At 45.1% G+C, this 26,338-nt stretch overlaps 1 protein-coding gene across 2 annotated transcripts in view; it reads right to left on the reverse strand.

Moving 5' to 3' along the window:
• REC8 (REC8 meiotic recombination protein) overlaps positions 1–26,338 on the reverse strand; it is a 690,516-nt gene that overhangs the window by 427,213 nt on the left and 236,965 nt on the right. For both annotated transcript variants that reach the window (XM_078644950.1, XM_078644952.1), the window contains one exon: positions 19,668–19,814. In XM_078644950.1, the coding sequence (XP_078501076.1) occupies positions 19,668–19,814 (147 nt within the window). The remainder of the gene's footprint in view (positions 1–19,667; positions 19,815–26,338) is intronic.

Genomic DNA, 26,338 nt, shown 5'->3' on the forward strand with positions numbered 1-26,338 from the left:
ATAGGTGGACTACTTTCCCCTCCCCATTTACACCACTCCATTTTACCACGGCATTCCCCCCGGCTCTACGAGAGGGGCCCTTTGACACTTGGAGAGAGGGAGGATGTCTTGCTCTGACTCATCTCTACCACAATTTTGACCCCCTTACCTTCGATAATTGTAAGAGAGATTATGGAATTGGGGATGCGGAACGATACCACTACACCCAGTTATTGCATTAAGCGCTTACACCTCAGGTGCGAGAGGCAGCCACTCGCCCCCTCACTAAATTCGAAGCCTTTCTCACCAAGACTACCTCCATGAAGGGAGTAATTTTGTTCCTATACAAATTCCTTCTCAGCACCACACTCTCTCCCCGCCCGAGGTATATGTCCATGTGGAAGGGGCTAATTCAGTGAGATATTACAGATGAGGAATGGACGCATTTGTGGTCTGACATCTTAAAATGTAATCAATCCACGGACCTCCGGGAGGCCCATTTGAAGACTATGATGGATTGGTACTTACACCCCTCCAAGCTTAAACAGATCTTCCCCAACACTTCAGACAGATGCTGGCGGGGTGTGGTTTGCTTAGGGACTTTCAGCATATATGGTGGGACTGCCCAACTATTCGGCCCTTCTGGGAGGAAATTCTGACACATATAAAAGACATGCTAGGGTACCCCATCCCTACATCTATGGCGGGGGTCCTTCTGGGCATCCGATATCCTTCTTTAGAACATCAGGCCAGAGCGGATAAAAGGATAATGTGGCTTTGCATTGGAGCAGCTAAGACTACTTTAGCAGCGGCCTGGAAGAGGAAGGAGGCACCGAACGTCTCTATCTGGCATTCCCGCCTCTGGAAACTACTTAGCCTGGAGCGCATGTCTGATATCTTTAGAGATGATTATAAAAAATTTGAGTTCAAGTGGGGTCCGTTGGTCTCCATTCTCTCACGAGGCCTTCCATCGGCCGTCTGTCCTTCTACGGTTAGGGCTCTTCATCTCTTTCAACTTTGAGTAGATCATACTGTCGTAGGCTAGTATATCAGCTTGTGTAATGCCGCCACCACAGTAGGGGAGGGGGTGGGAATTAGGGGGGGTAGTTTGTTCCTTTGTTGTGGTTTATTTACTTTCTATCTATTTCCCTGAAGGGGAGGGTCATGTTATGCCAGCTCTCCACTGTGGTTTCAGCCTATCAGTGGAGATGTCAAGAGGACTAAGTTAGACAGAGAAGAAGATGGACTACCATACAGCCACTATCGGCAATCTTTCTCTACCAGTCTGCATTACGAACCCGTATTAGAAGCTGTACCCTTCAGTTAAGCTACTTTCTGTAATCGGGGCTGCCAATATGCAGGATAATGCGCCCTGTCATGTATCTGTTTATTTGCTACTGTATGCTTCTCCAGGGGATATTGTGCGGATTTTGTTTTAGATTCCTTGTTGGAAAATCAATAAAAATATCTCTGCCAAAAAAGCATTGGTGAGCGCCACAGCTGGCCGACTGAGTTGATGGAAGGTGATCCAACAGTGCGGGGTTGGTGTCAGTGCTGTCTCCACCACAGCTATTCTCCAAGTTGTCTTCGGCACCAGTGATAGGCATGATGTAAATAAGCAAAGCACTTTGTAATGGTCTCTCCCTGTGCGCCCCAGCGCGAGGACTTTGCTTTGCCCTTGCCTCGCGCTGCCCGTTGGAATGCGAGGAACGTTGTACTCGACAGTTGAGATTGTCAGTTATGGTTCGCCATTTTAGGATGTGCCTGCATGCACCCTACACTGTCTGTGTACTAATAAGGTTAATAAATCTAATTTCAACGATAAACTTGTTCGTGGATCATTGGCGACGACGAAAGAGAGTTCCCACATAGAACCCACGCAGAAAAAGAAGAATTAGCACAACGTGTAACCTGTATCCGGTGCTGTGCGAGGAAGGATTCGGAAAGTGAGGGGCTGAACGCGGTGAAGGTGAAGACAGAGTACGGACACAGAGAAAGGCAAGACGGAAGCAGCTAAGTGGCATCGTCGTGTCAAGAACTCGGAATCCCCGCCTGCTCTCTACGCAATCGCCTATGGTTGGAAGACAAGGAAGACGGTAACACCTGTCATTCAGTTTAGTCTATCTGCGTCAGACAGCTCCTCCAAACGTGTGTTGTGTCGGAAGAAGCAGCGCACGGTTATTGACATTGAGAAAAGAATCTTTGGTGTTTATTTCATCCACCTCAAGCAAAACTCGCCGCGAGAAGCGCTGGAATAAAAGGTACCATCAAACTAATTTTTCGTCACATCGCAGCTCTGCTGCCATCAGTGGTTATATGCTCAGACTCTAATGAGCGTCTGACATATCAGCGTGCAACGAAAAACACGGTGACACGCACACCAATAATTACTCATCCAGTTTACTTTAAGGAGATAGTGTACTAAATAAATTATTACCTAGTTAAAAAACAACTACAACACGCACATAAAAAAAAGAGGTGTGAAATAACTCACTGAACTTTTTTTTTTTTTAAGTTATGAGCCTATGGTCAACCAAGACTATTTATGTCATAATACCTATGACTGAACTGTAACTCAAAATATTGAAATTACACGTGTCTACCGTGATCAGCACTTACTGAAGAATACACCATGTAGGCAGTCCATCCTCCTCCTCCATTTCTTGACGCACCAGGAGAACCACCAATAATATGGAGGAAATGGTTTGATGCATTTGAAAATTATTTAGGGGCAATTGATGCGCACAGATTCAGACCTGAACGGAAACGGTATTTACTGCTAAACTCATTAGGATTTGAAGGTAGGGATACGCTTAAACATCTACCTGAAGCTGAAACTGTTGAGGGGGAGGAACCTGATGAATATCAAAGCACTGTAAGGAAATTAGCTAAGAGATACGATAAACAACCTAGTATAGTAGTTTTGAGACACACATTTTTCAAAAGGGCACAGAAAATGGAAGATGTTGACACTTACATCACTGTTCTCAGAAAAATGGTCGCAGAATGTGAATTTGAGAATTTCAGCGCACAGCTGGTCCGTGACCGATTTATAAGCAAATGCTTAGACAAATCGATCAGACAAAAACTACTCTCATTAGAAAACCCATCTCTTGATGAATCCTTTCGAATCGCAAAGAGTATAGAAACATCGCAAACATCCATCAAAGAACTTGAAACTAAGAACACTGAACTGGTCACTCCTGTACGTCTTTCAAATTACAAAAATAAGAAAGACAACCCAAAAATAGTTTTTTTGAGAGAACTGACATATGTTTTAGATGTGGCAACCCGTTTCACACGAAGAATGGCAGACCATGCCCAGCAAAAAATGTAGTATGTCGATCCTGTGGAAAAGTTGGGCACTTTGACAAAGTGTGTCAGACTCACAAGAGAGGAAATGTACGCATTGGGTGTGTCAAAGACTCAAGTGACAGCGACAGTGAAGATACACTAGGAGAATTAAAAGACATGGTACTTGTGGTGACAGACGGCAAGGTTAAAACTGGTGATCCTAATGATTGCGTTGATCCCTATGTATCGATAATTGTTGGTGAAAAGAATTTGCGACTTCTAGTAGACTCTGGTGCGCGCATCACTATGATAACTGAATCTCTCTTTAGGGCAAACTGGGGAGAAAGACCACTTCTACCTCCAGATCGTGAACCTGTGCCCTATGAAGGGCACAAAATTGACCTCCTAGGTTACTTTGAGGATGTTATGGAATTCAAAAATAGGCACATCCATTGAAAGATATATGTTGCTGTGCATGGTTTGAACATATTAGGGTGGTTTCACCAAGGTGTGTTTAACATGATGTTATGTCCAGGCGCTAGAGAACAAGTTTTGGCAATCTGTGACTTTGCACATGTTGAAGAACTGCTCAACAAATACCCGAAAGTGTTTTCTGGTGAGTTAGGCAGAATCAAAGGGTTCAAACATAAAATAAAGGTTAGAGACGATGCTGTACCTGTGAAACATAAGATCAGAAGCATACCCTTCAGCATAAGGGAGGACCTGGAAAAGTAACTCATGTCTATGCACAAGAGAGGCGTAATCGAACCCATCGAGTCGTCTGATTGGTCTTCATCCTTAGTTGTAGCACAAAAAACATCTGCATTGACTTACGCATCCTTAATAAAGTGATTTGGGTTGACTCACATCCCTTACCCAACATCACAGAAATGCTAGGGATAGTAGCAGGGGCCAAAGTATTCTCGAAAATAGATCTGGCCTCTGCATACCACCAGATAGAGCTTGATACGAACTCACGTCATTTCACTGCCTTTAACTCCCCGTCAGGCATGTTCCAATTCTGTCGAATGCCATTCGGCCTGGCTTCGGCAGGCTCAGTTTTTTAGCGAGTCATGTTCAATTTGCTCAAAGGGATAACAAAATGTAGCGATCTTGCAGGATGATGTCCTTATATATGCCAAAGATCAAGCAGAACATGACAGGACCTTGAATCAGATTCTCTCCATATTTCAAGAACATGGTGTTGTCCTCAAACGTGACAAGTGTGTGTTCTCTAAAGACGCGTGGAATATCTGGGTCACACCATCTCCAGTGCGGGAGTCACGCCCAAACCAAGTCTCGTCCAAGCAATCCTGGATGCCTCAGCTCCAAAAGACAAAGCAGGAGTGACATCTCTGCTTGGGCTGACAGAGTTTTATGCTTGCTTTATTCAGGACTATGCTACCAGAGTATGACCCATTTCTAAATTGCTGAAACAACAAAATGAATTTGTGTGGGACAATGACTACGAACAAGCATTTTCCTGGCTAAAAGAACAATTATTCTCAACAAAACAAAATGCCAGTACTGCTCACTTTTTTAACACATTTTGATGCACAATGATTGAAACAATTGTAGCAAAACCACACAACTACTTGTGACTGTATTAATCTTTTTTTTTTTTTAGGTTGTTTTACAATGTCAAAACAATTCTATTTTAGAAAGATTTGCCTTAGGGAGAGGGAATATTTAAAAGCCGTGGTTTATTTTAAGTGAATCAAAAAAATGTGTTCTTTTCAAAAAACGCTTGTAGCAAATGATAATGGTAGATCAAACTTTAGATTGAAAAGTGTCAGAGTTACAGTCACACATCACATTCATCATCTCTCATTGAGTCGAAGCACACGTCCTATACATTCATTCAAAGTCAAAAGAAGTGTGTTGTGAAAAAAATAAAAAGGGGAAAATAAGAAGAAAAAACGTGAGTATCCTCACAAGGGTTCAAAGGAACCGTCTTATTAATCAATATGGTGGGGTACTATTTTATATTTTAGATTTAAATTTCTCGCACATATATATCACAGGCTATCTGTATTTATTACAATCTTGAAATTTTGCAGAATTTATTTATTTATTGGATTTATATAGCGCACTATAACCCAGAGGTCTCTAAGCGCTGAAGATCAGAAAAGGAGATGGTCGACGCGTTTCGAAACCCCTAAGTCAAGGGGGTTCTCATCAGGACCTTGAGGGATCAATCCTGGTCTTCTACACAATCCTGTGTTATTCTTAATCCCAATGTACTGTGACACAATTCACGGGTTCAGTACCACTTCGCAACGCACTTTCAGTTCTATGCAGTTACTGTCATCATCTTCCCAGTGAAGGGAGCCTTTCTCAGATGGAATCGGTATTAGTATTCATTCGCCAAAAGTTTTTTTAAAGATTCAAAATTCCTGATTTAATATGATGTTTCTCCTCTCGCCCGGGGCAGCGTTTGTTCATCCGCTGCTGTGCTCTCCAACAATTAAGCACTGTCAAAGCATTGAAACCGTTTGAACCCTCTGTTCCCTGCACATAGACAGTGGATGCTAGCAGTTATGGTCTGGGTGCAATCTTGACCCAGGAAGTTGAACATCAGGAACATAACATTGGTTTTGCATCAAGGGTACTGAGGGACACAGAAACACACTACGCAGTCATCGAAAAAGAACTTCTAGCATGTTAGTGGGGCATTGAGAAGTTCACGAATTACTTATGGGGCAGGAAATTTACATTACAAACAGACCACAAACCCTTAGTTGCAATTTTAGGGAACACCAACCACCGCAACGCTACACCACGCATAGCCCGTCTTGCATCCACGCTTTTACAATTCAACTTTGAGGTCACACACGTTGCAGGAGGGAAAAATGTCAGGGCAGATGCCCTGTCATGTCTGCCCCCTGCTCCCATAGATTCTGTCCATAGTGATATGGATATGGATTATGATGAAAAGGAGGGTTGCATAATAGCTGGTGTCGAGTTAAAGAACGTGTGTTCAGTTATGGAAGGTAGCTGGTATGCTGCTATGGACAATGATGACACCTTGAAAGCTTTTAAACAATACATAATCCATGGGTGGCCCAAGGAAAGGAATGTAGATGTTTAGATCCAACCGTTTGTAAAAATCTGTGATGAACTTTCATTAGAAGATGGCCTTGTCTTCAGACTTGATAAAATAATTCCCCCAATCAGCATCAGAAATTCTCTTCTTACTAAGGCACACGAGGGACATCTGGGAGCCACTCTCACCAAATGCAGGATTCGTGAATACTTTTGATGGCCTCAAATGGATAGAGACATTGATGCCCTAGTACTGGAGTCCACCATTTGTGCTAGTAGTGATAAGAGTCTCCGTACGACCAATCCTCCTCTCACTCCCATACTTCTTCCTGAATCTCCTTGGGAAAAACTGGGCATTGATGTTTTAGGACCATTCCACACCTTGCCCCATCAGAACAAATTTGCCATTGTCCTGATGAATCACTACACAAAGTGGCCCTAAGTCATATTTGTACCCAGAACTGACTCTAAGGAGATTCTTGAATTTATGAAAGAGATTTCCATGAGGGAGGGCTTCCCCAAAACCATTATCTCAGACAATGGGGTGCAATTTGTGTCATATGATTTCTTAAAGAATCTTCTATCACTCACCTCAGAAGCTCACTTTACCATCCCCAAACCAATGGGCTTGTAGAGGGACTAAAAAAGTCAATGTGGGTTGTGTAAAGTGGTCCACTGAACACAACAAAGTAATACCCCCCACTGTGAGAACAATGTTGTGGTTTTATAGGACCACTCCCCACTCATCCACTGGTGTCTCCCCTTTCGAATTACTTAGAGGTAGGAAGCCATGCATGGAATTTAGACCTGCATGGATGTCCAAATGGTTCAAATGGATTAGTTACATACCTGTAATCCTAGTTCTCTTCCAGGGGTATCCTCATCAAAGTCATAAGCATTAGAATATTCCCGCCCATGTGCGGGACCCCGGAAACACTATATTATATGTGCCCCACATATATATACTCATATATATATATACACATATATATATATATAAAAACATGCAATAGCAGCCAAATCACATCAGAGCTGAAATATGCTGTGAAGAATTTCCACCATACATGAATAATATGCATTAGAAACATGAGAAACAACACCAAAGATTGTTTAGAAACTGTTTTAATGCTTAGGCAGCAGTAGAAATTCTTATAACTCACTGAAAGCATAGAAAGCTCCCAGGCTGCATTGCAAACACACAGTCTAAAAAGACTGAAAAGCTAACCTGTAGCTGTATACAGAAAACTGACACGTGCCTTTAAGGCACCCATGACCCCCGGTATCCCATCATGCCTCAGGGGTGACAGTTAGGTCAGTTGTTCTTTTCGGAGACTGAAACAAACCAAGTAACAAAATAGGTTAACAATATCTCCTTATTAAAGAATATCGGGTTGCTTATGACTTTGATGAGGATACCTCTGGAAGAGAACTAGGATTACAGGTAAGTAACTAATCCTTCTCTTCCAGGGGATCCTCATCAATAGTCATAAGCATTAGAATAGAATAGCGAGCCTCTCCTCTTCCCTGCGGGCAAAGGAATGACAAGACAGTAATCTCATCAACAAGCCTGAGCAGGCTATAGGCTACCCAAACAGATTTCTCAAGGAGGCTTGCCCTACTGGAGTATCGGCCCTGGAATCAGATTCGAGACACTAATGTCTCGTAAAGGTATGAACTGATTTCCAGGTTGCAGCCTTGCATATTTCTGACATTGGAATGTCATGCAAGAAAGCTACTGTGGCCGCTTTCCCTCTGGTAGAATGCGCTTTGGGTGATACCAATAAAGGCTTGCCTGCAAGCTGATAGGCCAATTTAATGCAAGAGACAATCCATCCGGAGATGGACCTCTTGGCCGCTGGAAAGCCCGTTCTCATTGAACCATAGTTCACAAACAGCTGATCTGTTTTCCTGATCCCTTTAGTCTTTTCCAAATAAAACTTGAGCACTTTCTTAAGATCCAAGGAGTGCAGTGACCGCTCGGCTGGGGTCGTGGGATTTGGAAAAAACGAAGGGAGGGAAATGGACTGATTTATATGAAAATCAGAAACCACCTTAGACAAGAAAGATGGATGAGCCCTCAGGACTACTCTATTGTGGTGGAAAACAGTATATGGTTCCTTCGCACAGAGCGCTTGTATCTCGCTTACTCTGCGCGCTGAGGTAATTGCCACCAAAAAAGCCGCTTTTCAAGAGAGATGTTGGAAAGAGGCCTTGTGGATGGGCTCGAAAGGAGGTGACATTAACCTGGTTAAAACCAGGTTCAAATCCGAAGGAGGAGAAGGATTTCGCACAGGGGGATACACTTTTTTCAACCCCTGGAGGAAGTCCTTAACCACCGGAACCTGAAAGAAAGAAATCTGATTTGGTGATTTCCTGTACGCTACTATGGCTGACAAATGCACTCTAATGGAAGCATATTTCAAACCAGAAGTTGACAAGGAAGAGAGGTATGGCAGTATTACCTCCTCCTGCCCTTTAGTCGGATCTAGGTGCTGATCCCTACACCATATGTAGAACCTTTTCCACTTGAACGCATAAGACGCTCTCGTGGAAGGTCTCTTACCCTCCTTTAAAATGTGCATACATTCGGGAGGCAGATTCAGATGCCCATATTGCAGGACCTCAGGTGCCATGCTGCCAGGTTCAGTGATAAGAGGTTGGGATGTAGTATCCTCCCGTTCATCTTGCTCAACAGGTCCGGTTTGCAAGGAAGTCGTCTGTGTGGACACACCGACAGATGTAGCAGGTCCGGGTACCACCACTGTCGTGGCCAATCCGGAGCTATCAAGATCATCTCCATGTCCGACCTGAGGAGCTTGGAAACTACCTTCGGAATCAGAGGTAGGGGAGGAAACGCGTAAGCAAATGTTCCCGACCAATCCATCAGGAGAGCATTCCCATGCGTCCCTGGCTGGTGGAATCTGGACGCGAAGGCATGGCATTTTGCGTTTTCTTCGTCCGCAAACAAGTCTATGGCTGGACGCCCCCAACAATGAAAAAGCTCTTCTATCACTTTGTCGTTTAGCACCTGGCTGATCTTCGAAGTGCCTGCTGAGTGCGTCTGCTTTGATGTTTAACTCGCCTGGAAGGTGCACAGGCACCACTGAGAGGTTTCGAGAGAGAAGCCAGTGCCAGATGGTTTGAGCCTCCCGGGAGAGAGGGCGTGACCGCGTGCCTCCTTGTTTGTTCAGATAGAACATGGTGGTTGTATTGTCCGTCTGAACTAAGACTGAGTTGGACTCGATCGCTGGAAGAAAAGCTTCGAGAGCTAGAAAAAACGCTCTGAGTTCCAGCATGTTGATGTGGTACGTCCGCTCCTGCGCAGACCACTGTCCTTGAATCTGAAGGGGACCCATGTGCGCTCCCCAGCCTTGCAGAGAGGCATCTGTCACTATAGACTGGGTTGGTAGAGGGTGGTGAAAAGGCACTCCCACCAGCACATTCCTCGTCCGAGTCCACCATTTGATGGCATCTTTCGCTGCTTGGGAAAGAGTGATACGATGTTCCCAACGCCCTGTCGCCTGGTCCCACTGGTCTTCGAGAGCCTGTTGTAGAGGCCGCATTCTCAGCCTGGCGTTCGGGATGAGAAAAATGCAGGACGCCATGGAAGCTGTTGGAAGCTGAGACTCTAATAGAATCCCACACTTCTGCCTCATGAAAAAAAGTCTCTCCTCCGAAGGAAACGCTTTTCCCAATTTTGTGTCCAGAACAGAGCCTAGGTAGTGGATGGACTGTGTCGGCCGCTGGACTGACTTCTCCAGGTTTACATGGAGACCGAGCCTGGGCAACTGGTGTAGGCAAAGTTGCAGATCGTGTGTTACCTGTACCGGAGACGGGCCCTTTAGGAGCCAGTCGTCCAGGTATGGGTAGATGAAGAGCCCCTTCTTGTGAAGAAAAGCCGCCACCACTGCCATGCATTTGGTGAAGACTCGTGGTGCGTACTTGAGACCGAATGGTAGCACCTTGTACTGGTAGTGTTTGCTTCCTATGACAAACCTCAAGTATTTGCGATGCCGCAGTGCAATCGGAATGTGAAAGTATGCATCTTGCAGATCCACTGAACACATCCAATCTCCGGCTTGAAGATGTGGGCATATTTGGTGTAGAGCTAACATGCGGAACTTTTCTCTGACGATGACTTTGTTTAGGAGACGCAGATAGAGTATGGGTCTGAACTTGTCCTCCTGATCTTTTTTGGGGACAAGAAAGTATCTTCGGAGCAAGCTTAGCTGGTGAGGGCAAGAGTTCTTTGGAGGAATGTTCTTCGGAAGCGCACGGATACGTATCATGTATCCATTGCGCAGTATATTCAGCACCCACCGATCCTTTGTGATGCTGACCCACTCTGCCAGGTGTTGTGAAGCACTTCCTCCGACTTGAGTGGGCAACGGCGCCAGAGGAAGCCACCGCTCAAGCCTTTCCTCCTCTCGTGGTGGTAGAGGATTGCTGGTGACCTCCTCTACCCCTGTTGGATTTGCCTCGAAACTGGGATTTTCCCTGGTTCTTATTTTGGGACCACTGAGGGGTTTGAACCCTCTGTTGAGCCCCTCTCCCCTTGTTGGTCTTAAAGCGGCGTTTGAATTCTTTTTTCTTCTCCAAACCCACCGCTTTTACTGTATCCAGCTCTGTCTTCATACGAGTCATCTCTTCGTCAGCATGTTCTCCGAAGAGAGAGGAACCCGAAAAAGGAAGATGAAGGATGTGATGCTGAGCATCCGGCTTCAGTCCTGTGAGGCGCAACCAAGCTGATCTCCTGGCACAAACCCCATGTGAGTAGGAATGTGCCGCTGCTGTGCTTATCAACTGGTTCGCCACCAGACATCCTTCTGTCATTGTTTCTTCGAAGTCCTTCTGGTCCTCCTTTGGCAGCTTGCACTTGAACCTTTCCATGGAGGCCCATAAGGCTCTATCGTATCTACCCAGCAGTGCGGCCGCACTGGAGACCTTCAGCGTGGAGGCAGCTGAATTGCAAACTTTGCGACCCCACGAATCCTGTGATTTGCTGTCCTTATCTGGTGGGACTGAAGAGGAAGCTGCAACTGCATGCGTCTTCCTTGCCGCTGCCACTATCACAGAGTCTGCTGGAGGGTCCGATTTTACAAAAACTGGGTCAGAAGAAGCTGGTTTGTATTTCTTCTGTATGCGGGCTGGCACCGCTCTGATGGCTGCTGGAGTTAGGAAAACGTCCTTGACAGGATCCATAATCCCCGGGACTAAAGGCAGCAGTGGACGAGAGACAGATTTTTTGTACAAAGTTTCAAAAATTACTGTCGTAGTAACCTGGGGGACAGACATTTCAATGCTCAGCTTCTGAGCTCCTCTTTGCAGGACATCTAGGTAAGTGCCAATGTCATCCACTGGAGAGGATCTAGAAGTAGGACTATCCGTCAGCGTGGGAGAGTAATCCCTTTTGGAAGACCTGGTACAAGAGGTAGATGAAGTAGACGGAGTTCTTCGACGTCTACGGTGAGCACTGTGCCTCCTCTCACGTGATCTTCTTGGATGTTCTTCCCTTCTAGGAGAGCGAGATCTGACCGGATCTTCTCTTCTGGGTGAACGAGATCTGACCGGATCTTCTCTTCTGGGAGATCGAGATCTAACCGGATCTTCCCTTCTGGGAGAGCGAGGTCTGGTTGGTCTTCTCACAGGTGATTTGTCTGCTTGGCGCCTGGGAGGACTACGCCTGTCCACTTCATCCACCAGTCTCTGGAGAGGAGATCTGTGTTGCGGACTGACATACTCGTGCATACGTTTGGTAGCCCCTGAGTCTCGCCAATGGTCCAATGACTTGTACCATCTGGGTGACAGTCTGACCTCCGCAGCCGAAGGATCTGGCTGACGCACAGGAGATCTGAGGACAGGACTTCTGGACCTTGAAGATGTTGTTGAAGAGCCAGAAGACTGTGAAGTGGAATGACGAGAAGCTGACTCCGTAACCATGATCACAGAGTTTCTTGACGACGATCGAGCCTTTTCTGAATGTCTCGACGTCGAGCGTTCTGGCGTCGTATGTTTTTCTCTCGACGCCGAATGCCTCCGGGGAGTCGGAGGGTCCATCAATCTCGACTTCAAATGCCTCGACGGCGATCGATGCGAGGAACTACGGTCTCTCGACGTCGAGTGGCGATGACCAGCCGTCGACGGAGCCCTCTCCCTCGACGTCGAGCGGCGATGACCAGCCGTCGACGGAGCCCTCTCTCTCGACGTCGAACGGCGATGACCAGCCGTCGACGGAGCTCTCTCTCTCGACGTCGAATGTCTGTGCGACGACGGCGGAGGGATATTGGTCACCCTCGACGCCGAGCGTCGACGAAACGTCGACGGAGACTGCGTCCTCGACGCCGATCGACGTTTTGCTGTCGACGGCGGAGGGGTCTTGGTCCTCGACGCCGAACGTCGTTTCTTAGACGACGGCGGAGGGGTCACACTTCTCGACGTCGGTCGTCGCCTGGATGACGACGGCGGAGGAGTGACCTCCCTCGACGCCGATCGTCGCCGGGTTGACGACGGCGGAGGGGCCTTGGATCTTGACGCCGACCGTCGCCCGGTTGATGGCGGCGGAGTCACATTTCTCGACGCCGATCGTCGCCCGGTTGACGACGGCGGAGGGGGTTTCGACGACGGAGCTGGATCCTTCGACGTCGTCGACGTACCTGGTCTTCTTTTCGACGGCGAGCCCGCCGTCGACGGTAGTTTTGAAGATAAATGACCCACCGGTGGCTCTTTACTCAGCGCCAAGCCTGACGCTGAAGCTGAAGGGTGTGAAGACTTCTCTTTTGAAGATGTTCTAGCCTTCTTGGAGCCCTTCTTCACCAGGGACCTTCCTCTGGATGACCTGTGAGCCAGGCCACTGATGCGAATTCTCTCCCTGTCTTTGAGATTCCTTCCTGACAGGTGCTCGCAGTGAGGACAGGTGCCTGGATCATGTTCTTCAGGCAGACACAGGATACAAACGTCGTGGTTGTCTGATTTTGCTTTCTTGTTGCCACAAGAAGGACATTTGTCAAAAAGTGAAGGCATTCTCAGCTGAAAATGCTCACTAAACTGGCTTAAAAAGCCAGTTTCTTACTTGACTAGATGTAAAATGTCAAAGTAGAAAAAGTTGTTAAAAATGAAGTAATTTTCTGTCAGAAAACAGAAATTATTGGAGCTGCGTTACCAGGATCCTTCCTGAAGGAGCCGGAAAGAACAACTGACCTAACTGTCACCCCTGAGGCATGATGGGATACCGGGGGTCATGGGTGCCTTAAAGGCATGGTGTCAGTTGTTTTGTATACAGCTACAGGTTAGCTTTTCAGTCTTTTTAGACTGTGTGTTTGCAATGCAGCCTGGGAGCTTTCTATGCTTTCAGTGAGTTATAAGAATTTCTACTGCTGCCTAAGCATTAAAACAGTTTCTAAACAATCTTTGGTGTTGTTTCTCATGTTTCTAATGCATATTATTCATGTATGGTGGAAATTCTTCACAGCATATTTCAGCTCTGATGTGATTTGGCTGCTATTGCATGTTTTTATATATATATATATATACATATATATATATGAGTATATATATGTGGGGCACATATAATATAGTGTTTCCGGGATCCCGCGCATGGGCGGGAATATTCTAATGCCTATGACTATTGATGAGGATCCCCTGGAAGAGAACCAACACTACACCTCAGGAGCTAGATGAAAGGGTCAGAAACAAAGTTAGTGAAATTCAAACTAAGCAAAATGACAAGAAACATGTCTCCAGCAGGGTGTTTGCTAAAGGCGGCCTAGTTAGAATAAAGAAACAAGGCTTTGTGAAAAAGGGGGAGTCTACGTTCAGCAAACCTGTCATTGTAGACAAAGTATGTGGCAGTGCTGTACGCGTCAATGGGCGCAACTGGTGGAACATGAACAAGATTGTAAAAGTAAATGATGTGGTTGGAAAAATGCAAGGTTCTAAAGTTGATGTTGATTTGTCACGTAGCTCTATTTCAGAAAACAGTAATGTTCATGATTCAAGTAACCTTCTTACTTTCCACAGGAGGATTTCCACAGTGGTCAGACTACCGGCCAGGTACAGAAGATAGTGTTTTTTTCCACCTTCGTCCTTTCTCTTCTCTCTCTCTCTCTCTCTCTTTCTCTCTCTCTGTTCTTCCTTCCCTTCCCTTCCTATCCTCTTTCTTTCTGTCAGGAAAGGATATATATATATATATATATATATATATATATATATATGTAATGGTCTCTCCCCGTGCGCCCCCCGAGCAAGGACTTTGCTTTGCCATTGCCTCGCGCTGCCCGTTGGCTCGCGAGGAACGTTGTACTCGACAGTTGAGATTGTCAGTTATGGTTCGCCATTTTAGGCTGTGCCTGCATGCACGCTACACTGTCTGTGGGAACTAATAAAGTTGATAAATCTAATTTCAGCAATAAACTTGTTCGTGGATCATTACACACTTCAACATGTTTTATTCGGAGTATTGAAACAAAACCACCAACAGCCGCCTGCCAAAGCTCTCAGCTGCTCATTCTGATGGACCCTAGAGTTGAGTCAGCAACACCCTAAATGTTAAAGGTGATCAGGGATAAATAAGGGAATGGGGAAGAAAGAGAAATAAAATGGAACAACAGTTGTACATCAAAGATAAATAAACCCATGGGAAACATACTTAGGTAAGAACTCTCTGACCACATGGCTAAGACAACGGTACAGATCTAGAAATTACTACTTTGTTTAACTGATAGGGCTATTTATGAAGTCAAAGGAGAAGGCCGGAGATAAATCTAATATGTTTATGAATTTATCAAGTGCAGCATTACCAGACAATCCCTGCCTCTAGGTGCCAACACATAACATACAAATTAAACAGATCAATAAAGAGGACAGAAAAACATCAAAGCCAAGATCAAGACGATCGGCCTTGATTTGTCTCTTGGGAGATCGTTCCAAATCTTAGCACCTATAACTTTTAATTATTTCCCCTGAAGCCTCGAAGGCATCAGTTTAAAATGTGTAGTTTCCTTTGTAAGAACATAGCAGTCTGGTGAGCTGATGGTAGTAAAAGTGAAATCAGCCAAATAAACTGGTGCTTGTCATGTAAAGCGTTTCATACCAGCATCAGGCTTCAATGGTGTATCTGTTTTTCCTATGCGAGCCATACTAATTAATTTCTTCTATGGTTTTTGGAGTTTGAAGATCTGGTTTATGGGAAGGCCTACATAGTCATTTAGTGGTGCATTCTAGAAAAGACAAAAGATTAAATTAATAGTTTACAATTGCTAGAAGCTAGCAATGAACAGAAGATGGCTACAGCATTTAGGTGCTAAATGCATAAATTCACAGTGGCCTATACTTGTGGGCTGAAAGACACATTGGCATCAAACATGATTCCCAACATTGAAAGCTACACAAACCAGTGTGGAAAAGGACTAGGGGCCAGATGTAGGTGAATAGCACTTACCGATTCGAAAATACCGAATTTTACCGATTCGGTATTTTCGAATCGGTAAATGCTATGTAGCAAATCATTCGGTAATAATTACCAAATCGTTAAGATTCGGTATTTACTGAATCGGTATTTACCGATTCGGTAATTGCCATTCATTCCTATGGGCCTTTTTTGATAGAGGAAAAACTTATTAAAGGAATAGAAGCCATATTTATGAATTTCCTGTGGCAATATGGAAAGGTTAGAAGATCTTTAAAATGTATGTCCTTGCCACAGGAAAGAAGAGGCCTGGGGCTGCCGAATCTCAGATATTATCATTGGTCCTGTCTTTTGACGCAGATGGCTATGTTATTCAATCCTGTGGGAGATGAATCAATAGGCAAAATGTTATCCCCTCTATCTTTGAGTTGATATTAGGTAGTGAGGCAACCGGAGTATTATTAAGGAGAACAGAGAGACGGTATTATAAAAAGACGAGGTACAAAACATTGGAAAGTATCTGGGGGGGTCTGGGCGGCAGTGCAGAAAGTTTTGGGAATTCCTAGATTTAATCCTCATACTCCCCTCTGGAACTCTGGCCTTTTTCCAAACCTGTGCAACGATGGCGGCTGGAAACATTGGGAACGACAGGGTATTCTGACACTGGGGCATATTATGATTAGAGATGAGATTAGACCTCTAGAAGATCTGAAACAGAGGTATTCCCTCCATGGTAGTCAGGATTATAAGTATGCCCAAGTGGTTAATACAATTAAATCAAAGAGGCCTCATATTATTCTAGGTAAAAGGTGCTGTATTTTGGATTATCTGAAGGGGGAGGTCGAAGAATCAAAGGTATTTATAGGATATTTATGGAGGAAACTCATGATAACATGGTTAAAACAGAGGCAGCTTGGGCCATTAAACTGGAGGACCCGGATATATTTATTTATTTTTATTTATTTTATTCCAATTTGTATAGCGCATTATCACCCCAGGGTCTCTAAGCGCTTGTACAAGAGAAAACCAACTCTACAAAAAAACAGGTAGCCAACTTACAACACTCCCCATGCTTCTCGGAAGAGTATGGTTTTTAACATTCGGCGGAATGGCAGCAGATTAGGCTCCTTACGGAGATTAGGTGGTAGTTTATTCCATGCTGCAGGAAGCTAAGTGGAGAAAGCACACCCGCCCAAGGTAGACAGGCGGAAACGTGGATTGACCAGGAGAGTGGCTTCAGAGGACCGCAGCACCCTACCAGGGGTATAGCCAGATAGTCTAGTTTTAATATAGCTGGGCGCGTTACCGTAGAGTGCCTTGTGGGAAATACACAATCCTTTAAACAATGCCCTCTTTCTAACAGGGAGCCAGTGTAACTGACGCAGGAGAGGTGAGACATGCGTCTTCCTAGGCTTCTTAAAGATCAGTCTCGCTGCATCATTCATTACTGTCTGAAGCCTCGAGAGTTGTTGCTGGGGCAGCCCTATATACAGCGCATTGCCGTAATCCAATCGCCCCAGAATCATAGCTGACACAGCGCTTCTTAGAGTGGAAAACAACAGCAATTGGGAGATCTTACGAAGCTGTCTCAGAAGACCAACACACGTGCCTACCACTGCAGACACCTGCTTCTTCATAGACAAATTGCTGTCAATATGGATTCCCAAGCTTTTCACCACGGTTGCTGGTACCGGCGTCCTACCCAACTCCTTGGGCCAGAACACATCATTCCAAGGGCTGCCTGAGATGGTTATAGGCAGCACCTCGGTTTTATCAGGATTAATATTCAAGGAGTTGGCGGACATCCAGTTTACCGTGTACCTCAGGATGTTATGTAACCTGGCTTGTGCTCCTGGAGAATCCTCTATTTGGATGACGATCTGCGTGTCGTCAGCATAATTATAAATCTGACATTCCATCTGATTAAGAGCTGAAATCAGTGGTTGCAGGTAAATGTTAAATAGGAGCGGTGAGAGAGCCGAGCCTTGCGGCACTCCACAGGTGATGACCGCTGATGTTGATACTAGGTCGGACAACTGCACTTTCTGCGATCTATCTTGCAAGAAAGAGGTAAGCCAACCTAGTGCGGACCCCCCGATGCCCAGATCTCTCACACATATAGACCTCGATAGAGCTCTATCATTGGATAAAAGATTCTTACGGTCCTCTAACCTGAAAGTTCAACATTTTAAAACGCTGTTCAACCTATATTACACCCCTTCTAAGTTATTTGATTGGGATAAAAGGTTAGATAATAGTTGTCCCAGATGCTTAAAGGGTCCAGCTGATCTCATACACATGTTTCATCAGTGTGAGAAACTGGATGTGATTAAGAAGGAAATCGAGGCATTCTGGGAGGGGCTGCTAGATGTTAAAATAAATCTATCCCCAACACTGATGATTGCAGGATGTGAAAGTAAACTGGATCTTAACACTGAGACTGAAGCTCTGGTATTCATTTCTACAGCTGTACTTCGTATTTTAATCTCAGCCGCTTGGAAAGATAAGGAGGCTCCAACTTTTCAAATGTGGCTGTCCAGATTCTTAGGAATGCATAATGTGGAGGCGGCCCTCTATGAGCTCAAGGGTAAAAAAACAAGAGACATGGGGCTAAAAGTCTGGGCTCCCGTGGCCGCCTGGAGGGCTGCTAGGCTGTAAGAGCTGGATTTTGGAGCTAAACTGTGTTAGAGTGTATGATAATGTATATAACTGCTGCTTTTTGCCCTTTTGCGCCTTCTGTCGTATTTTTTTCTTATCTTTGACAATTTAAGTATCAAGTTTTATCCTGATGCCCTATCGGTTTTAAGGTTTCTCGCTATTAATCAATTCAATCAATTTAATCAGATTTTAACTAATTGGATGGTAAGGCCCTGTTTTAGCTTTGTACTTCTCTTCTTTATATATTGCTGGATAAATGTATTTATGATGTATTTATATTTTCTGGATAATGTGTATACTGCTTTTACATTATGTCTTGTGAATTCTCAATAAAAAATAAAAAATAAAAATAAAAAAAGGAATGAATGTCAATTACCGAATCGGTAAATACCGATTCGGTAAAAGGGGGAAAACATTGAAGGGTGGCAGGGTGTCACTTTGACACCCTGTTGCACCCCTCAATTGTGTATGGCTGCACATGTTGCAGACATACATGCCCTAAGGGCATGTATGTCTGCAACATGGCACTGAAGCAATTTACAGAACATTGCTTTTTGGAGTGTTTTCGTTATTTACCACCAACTTGTAGTTGGTGGTAAATAACGAATCCTAACATGGGATAAGCACTCATTTAAGTGCTTCCTACATTAGGAATTCGGTAATTTACCGAATCGGTATATAAGAAATCGGTAATTTACCGATTCCTTAAATTATTACCGATTAGGTAAATTACCGAATCGTTAATTTCAGGCCCCTACATCAGAAAAGCCTATTACCAGTCGGTAACGGCCGAACTTCGTTAATTTCGGCCGTTACCGACCGGTAATACCCTTCCTACATCTGGCCCTAAATTCTGGAGCCCAGATAGGAATCAGAATCAGATTATTTCGCCTACTCAATAGCACTAGGCTAGTTTTGTTGGCATTCAAGCAAATGCTATTGGTGTTCATCAAGTGTTTTATAGTTAAACAGTCCTCAAACAGATTTACCATAACGGAACCATTACTGAAATTGTTCAGTAGCTGGATATCATCCATGTAAAGGTCACATGTGGTGCAAGATGTTTTAAGAAGCTACACCAAAAGGAAACAGTGAGGGCCATGGGTAATGCAATATTCTGAAGGCAGATTTGGAATAGGATCTTCTTAACAAATGATTGTGAGCGCATGTGAAGGAAAATATTTAACCAAATCCATATATTTCCTGAATCTTGGGTTCATTTCACTACCAAAATTGAGTTAGACACTGCGTTACAGACCTGGGGCACTCCACTACCCCTGGCACTCACCCTTGTCTGGCAGTGTGCCTGTGGATCTCCAAGCAGCTGCCTTATCACCTCCGGTGGGATCTGTGTTACCTGGTCAATAAAGCGTAGTTGGCGTCGGCGTCTCCGTGGCCCAGCTCCTGGTAGCTCGTATATATCCGCGAGCTCCAACTATAGGGAGAAGTAGAAATAGTTCTTGAGTCCAGAAAAAGTTCAAGGCCTCCCTCTAGGCGATGACCCGATATCATGCATGTACAATGGTGCGCGTGTTTAGACTACAATACATAATAATTTACCGATATTTTGTATCGTGCTTAATGGATCTCTAAAGATGTGCGAGAATACCTCTATCAAAGGAAGAGGTCTTCAAACTTTTGGATGCCGAGATCCCCCTGTCAACATTTTGAGGCGTAAGGACCCCCTCCTGACAAAATTTCTAAACCTGTAGGCAGGGCTACTAGAATTATGAGGCAGATGAGGACCAAATTACGCGACAGGCTTGACTAAATTGAGTGGGAAGAAAATGTAAATGATGTTATGTAATGCGGCGTATTTTGGGATAGCATTGCTTCATTATTTTGACATTTTTTACTCACAGTAACACTGAGGAAAGATTTCACCCCATCAGTACCCGTTTATAACCAAAATACAGCAATTAACATCAGAAATATTTCTAGTCAACCTTTGAGAAGGGCCTTCCACTCTGCAGGAATACGTGCTGCCACTATAGAAGCTCACCTGGCCCTGGCTAGGAGAAGCAGGGATCCCTTAAAAACCTGGCGGTTTTGTGCAGAGTTAAGCAGTTTACCCATGTAGCTTTCCTCTCACCCCCTCCCTTCCAGCCCTCTCTCCCCTCCTAACCCCGGATCTCTCTCTCATTTTGCAGGCCACTTTCTTTCACCCCTTTTTACAACTTCTGAACGCTCCCCATTCAACCTCTCACTTCACCTTTAATCACCTCTTGCCATTCTCTCTTTTCACTGGCCTCATCTCCAACAGTCTCTCGCATTTATCTCATGGCCTCTCTGGTCCCGTCACCTCCCGTGCCCCTCAGCACTTCTCATTCACCTCGTCTCTCCATTCAAATTTTTGTCTATTTGTATCTTACATCTCTCCAGTACCCCCATTCAACTTTCACATCTCCCCTTTATTCTAACAGAGGCCCTCACCTTTGGCTCACACTCACTTCTTGCGTGTCCACACTTCTCTTCGGCATTTCACATTTCTCCTCATCCCTGACCTCTTCAATCGAATTCTCACACTCCCTTGCTGTCCTCTCTCAGCCTCTCATCTCTCCTCACCAAGCATAGGGGTCGAACCCGTATGCTCCTCTCGGCCTGTGCCACTCTGCTTATTGTTCCCTAATTCAAGAAAGCATGAGTTGTCTGTCTCGCTGTTTGGGTGCAGGCCGCACAGTTATGGAACTTGCACCCTCCTTTGCTTCACTCCATCAAGAATCTATTATCCTTTAGGAAGATATAAAAAACTTTCTCTATTCTCTGTAGGTTACCCCATTTGGCTTGTTCTCCTTCTGTGTGTTTCTCATTTGCCTACAGGCCGCAGATGGTTTTTAGCCCCAGGACATATTTTGGTAACAGTAGCGCACTACAAATGTAAATAATAATAATAGGCAGAAGCAGGGGAGTGACTAGACCAGAACTTCAGAGGGGGGGGGGCTAACACTCCCAGCCAGGGTTGGTCCTAACACTGGTCGCACACGGAGCAACAGTCTTTTTTGGTGCCCCACCCCCCTTTCCTCCGTCTCCATGAATTCCTTCACTGCCACTCATCAACAATGCACCTCATCTCTCCATAGCACCTTTCTGACAAACATTTCATTTTTTTGTAGCGCTACTCATAGTTTACTCACACTCATTTCTGTGATCTGCATGGTACATATTCTTTGTAGCAGGCCCATTATCCCTCTGCACTGTGTGGGAGGCAACAGTGCCCATGTGAGTGCACGGTGAGCGATGCAACAGTGCGAGAGTAGGGTAAGAGTAGTGACTGCAGGGTGAGTGAGGCGGCGTATGAATTTGGGTGCGAATGCAAGTTCAGAATGGGACGAATGAATGTATGATTACTGATGGGCTTGTTTGAGTGAGTTGCATATTGAGCAGTAAGGGGGACAGGTGAGTGAAGTGTCACATGAGTGCAGGGTGATTAGTGTACTCGTGTGACTGCAGGGTGAGGTATAGGGTGAACAGCGCAAGTGCATTGTGAGTGCAGAGTGATCACTGTTTAGGGTGAACAGAGCAAGTGCATTGTGAGTGCATGGTGATCAGTGTGAGTGCATTGTGAAGAGCGAGAATGAGGAATGAGTTGCCTAAATGCAGGGTGCATTCCCAGACACTTGAAGTAACTCAGCAGGTTATTGACGCCGGTGTAGGGTTTAAGATCTAAGTTAGACTATTGCGGCATTAATCGGGGATCGAGGGTGAAGGTAATAAATAATGTGCTGATCTTGCAACAAACTTACAGTCCTATAGTTAGGGTTGCCAGTAGATTATTTTGAGGGTCTTCTGGGCTATTTGCTATGGCTTCTGATGTCCCTGGGTTGGCAGGATGGATAACAGTATGTGTGCAAGCCTCACACTTCCACATCGTTCAGGGGGTGCAGTGCTTTCCATGCCTCATGGTTGAGGTGTGCTGAGCAGCACACATGCTTCTCTGTGATTCAGGAGTGCATCCTGCTGTTTCTCAGGGTGGATCAAACACACTCTTCTGTTCTGAACTTGTTCAATTCTTTGTTTGTGGCAAGCACCATCTCCCTCTGTCTCCCACCAACGACCTTGTTTTATGTTTACCTTTTGCAGCTCTCTCACTCTCCTCGCATTCCCTCCATCTTTCCACTACCAGCTTCTTTCCATTTCTTTCTTAAGGATGGAATTTGGAAGGCAGCTGCTTCCCCTGTGTTTCCCCATGTGACCCCTGGCACTGCCCTTGCGCCCCCTGGTCTCAGAGGGGAAAAGCAGGACCAAGAACAGAAGGCAGACATTGTCTGATGAGCGCTATTGCTTTCTACAGCTCCCCTTGGGCCACAACATTTTAGTTCTGATATATAAATTCTGCAGTACAATTCATGGTCTTCAGAGTAAAACAAAAAATAGACATTTTAAACAACTTGTCATGATTCAGTATTGTGAATATAAGTAAAATAATGTGTTTGAATAAAACCTTCACTGGAGTGAATATGTCTTACTACCGATAGTAAATCTATAATTATTACCAATAAAAAGTGCAATCCGTCTTTAAAGACCTGTGAAAAACTCGGGCGTGCCAGAGATAAGAATCCAGACATTGCCCAGCCGTGCCCCAGTGTCTCGAGTTGCACTGCAGCAGCCCGGGCTGAGACAGGATGGGGAAGAGGGGGGGCTGAAGCCCTTGGGCCTGGGCAGAAGTGTGACTGTGAAGGTGCGACCCCCTTTGCTTCGATCGCTCCACGGCCCCCCTGGGGGTCACGCCCCACAGTTTGAAGACCCCTGATCTAAGGTATCTACTTATTCCCAAGAACGTCACTGTGTATATGGCAATGTCGCCCCCACTATCATATATAAGAACCAATGTCTTGCCAATCAAGTCCATCCAGTCCTGTTTTTTTCTTTCCATTCTGATACTTGTCCTTGTCACAATCACTCTATCTACTCACAAATAAAATGATGACTCTTGAGCTATGTAATTAGTTTTCAAAACAGTTTTTATTTAGGGAAGTGCAAAATGTAACTATTTGCAATTAATTGCTAAGGAAGCAAAACACTCCTACAACTCTACCATTCTTACTACTTTAATGTCAGTACAACATTGTGCTTTGAAATCGATTAACTAGAATTAATTTATAAAATTGTCTTGAATGGGAAAATCCAAAATCCCATCCAATTCATTTAATTCCCGGAGTGCCCTGTGATGTTCGGACCACTATGACGTACGAGCGCCGGGAGACTTTCTTATTCGCTCCTACATTGCTGAGCCTAGCTTTTTTAGTGTTTTTAGAATTGTTACAATGTTGGTTAAATTTGACTTCTTGCCTACACTTTACTAGCTGTTCCTCGTGCGGACTGCGGTGCCCGTCTGTAAGAGCGGACACGCCCTTTAAAGTCAGCGCTCTAGTCTGCTGCTCCCACCTCCCACCACCACTCCCATAAAACACAAGATGCTGCAACCGCACAGCTGGTGACGTGCAACCCGGAACTTGCGCTGCTGGAGCGCCGGAAAACTTTCTTACTCACTCCTACATTGCAGAGCCTAGCATTTTTAGTGTTTTAGAATTTTTACATTGTGTTTAAATTGTACTACTTGCCTGCACTTTACTAGCTGTTCCTCGCCTGCCTGTAGGAGCAGACCCGCCCTTTAAGGTCTGCGCTCTAGTCTGCTACTCCCACCTCCCACTCCCATAAAACATCGGATGCTGCGACCGTGCAGCGGACGCAACAAAGGCAAGCCCGCCTGCGCCCTGAGCGTGACCAGCGCCAGAACCCCTGCCCATTTTTCTGGGCAAACTTACACACCAAAGGCAAGCCTGTCTGCGCCCTGAGCGCGACCAGCGCCAGAACCCCTGCCCATTTTTCTGGGCAAACTTACACACCAAAGGCAAGCCTGTCTGCGCCCTGAGCGCGACCAGCGCCCTGAGCGCGACCAGCGCCAGAACCCCTGCCCATTTTTCTGGGCCAACTTACACACGAAGGGAACTCGTTGACCTGAACCACAGTGAGTGTTTTCAACCAACCTTATTGCTGGATCAATTAGATTACAGCCCTAGGCGATGCAATTCTTGTGGCCTAACGGCCTTATTTTTATTTATTTATTTATTTATTTCATTTCTATAGCGCTACAGCTACCCACCAAAGGGTTTCCCGGCGCTGATGATTCAGTGCATTGAGATATTCAGATTTTTTAGATGTTGAACAGCCAGGTTTTTAAGGCCTTCCTGAATTTCAAGTGATTAGTTTCCTGCCTAAGGGTCAGTGGGAGAGTGTTCCAGAGGGAGGGTCCAAGATATGAAAAGGATCTACCGCCCATTCTCGCCAGCCTGACTTTGGGGATCACAAATTGGTTTGCTGTGGCTGAACGAAGAGTACGGGATGGACGGTAGGGATGTACAAGATGTTGTAAGTACTTGGGTGCCTTGTTAGTTGAAATCCTATGCATAAGACATAAGGATTTAAATTTTACCCGGTTCTCGATTTTCAGCCAATGCAATTCGCGGATATACTTGGTTGTGGGCGTGGAAATGGGAATTTTCCACAGTAATCTTGCGGCAGCATTTTGCACTGTCTGCAATCGTCGGGTTATGGCCTTGTTGGCCCCCAGGTACAGCACATTGGCGTAATCGAGCCTGGAGGTTATCAGAGCATTAATGACCGATTTTTGAGTATTTTTGGGCAGCATCCAACAGATTTTCTTCAACCACTTTAGGATCGCAAAGCAAGTAGCTGATGTCTTAGTAGCTTGCTGGTTGAGACTAAGTGATTCATCAATGATGACACCAAGATTGCGTGCTGATTTGACTGGAACTGGGGGTGTACCCATCACATCACCAGGCCAGTGCTGGGGTCCCCAGAGTTCTTTGTTCTTGCCCATAACAAGTAGCTCTGTTTTCTCGCCATTAAGTTTGAGAAAATGTTTTCTCATCCACTCAGCGATGTTGGTGAGGCCGATTTTTAATGACGAGATGTTGTTGGAGTCCGAAGATGAAAGAGAAAAAATAAGCTGTGAATCATCAGCATACGAGAACATGAGTAGGCCAGAGTCTTCTATCATTTTGGCCAGTGGGCTCATGTAAATATTGAAGAGCAGCGGGCTCAATATAGAGCCCTGCGGCACTCCATGTTTGAGGATCATGGTATCTGAGCATGCTGATTGGGAAAAAACTTGGAAAGTGCGTTGTTCTAATAGGGATTTGATCCAGTTGCAGGCGGCGCCCCTAATACCGATGTCATGGAGAGTTTGCTCAAGTACAGCATGTGACACAGTATCAAATGCTGCACTGAGATCCAGTAACAGCAAGGCAACCGTTTCACCGCGATCTAACAGTAGACGGATGTTCTCAGTTACACCCAGCAGGGTTGTTTCCGTCGAGAATCCTGTGCGGAATCCTGACTGATGAAGAGGTAGTATATCCTGGATGGTAATGAAATCAGTGAGGATTCTGTGAACATGTTTTTCCAATATCTTTGCGAAAGTTGGTAATAATGAGATAGGTCTAAAATTGGATGGCAAGTTGGGATCTGTTCCAGCTTTTTTTAATAACGGGTGAATCATTGCATGTTTCCACTCTTTCGGTACGGTTTCTTCCTGTAATGATTTATTTAGAAGATTGGTGATTGTCTCTAGGGCTCTATTATTTAGTTTTTTCAAGATGGAACAAGGGATTGGATCGTTTGGTGAACCTGATTTAATGGAATCCAAAAGTTTCCGAACCAGGTCTAAGTTGAGCGGCGGCCATTTATCTAGAATAGCTGGAGGTGTTGCATCATGTGGGAGTATACAGGAGAACAGCTCATTTTCCGTAGGGATAATGGAGGCTAAAATATTGGTTTCAAGGCCAGTATTGGTAGAAGGCAGAATCACATTGGACTTGGCGATTTCCTTTGTGGTTTGTTCTATACCCTGATAGATTTTATCAACTTTTTCTACAAAAAAGGCTGCAAGAGTATCACATTGTGATTTGTTTAGATCTGGAGGAGATTGTAAGGTGA

This window comes from Lissotriton helveticus, chromosome 5_1 (assembly GCF_964261635.1).
Source record: "Lissotriton helveticus chromosome 5_1, aLisHel1.1, whole genome shotgun sequence".
NCBI lineage: Eukaryota > Metazoa > Chordata > Amphibia > Caudata > Salamandridae > Lissotriton > Lissotriton helveticus.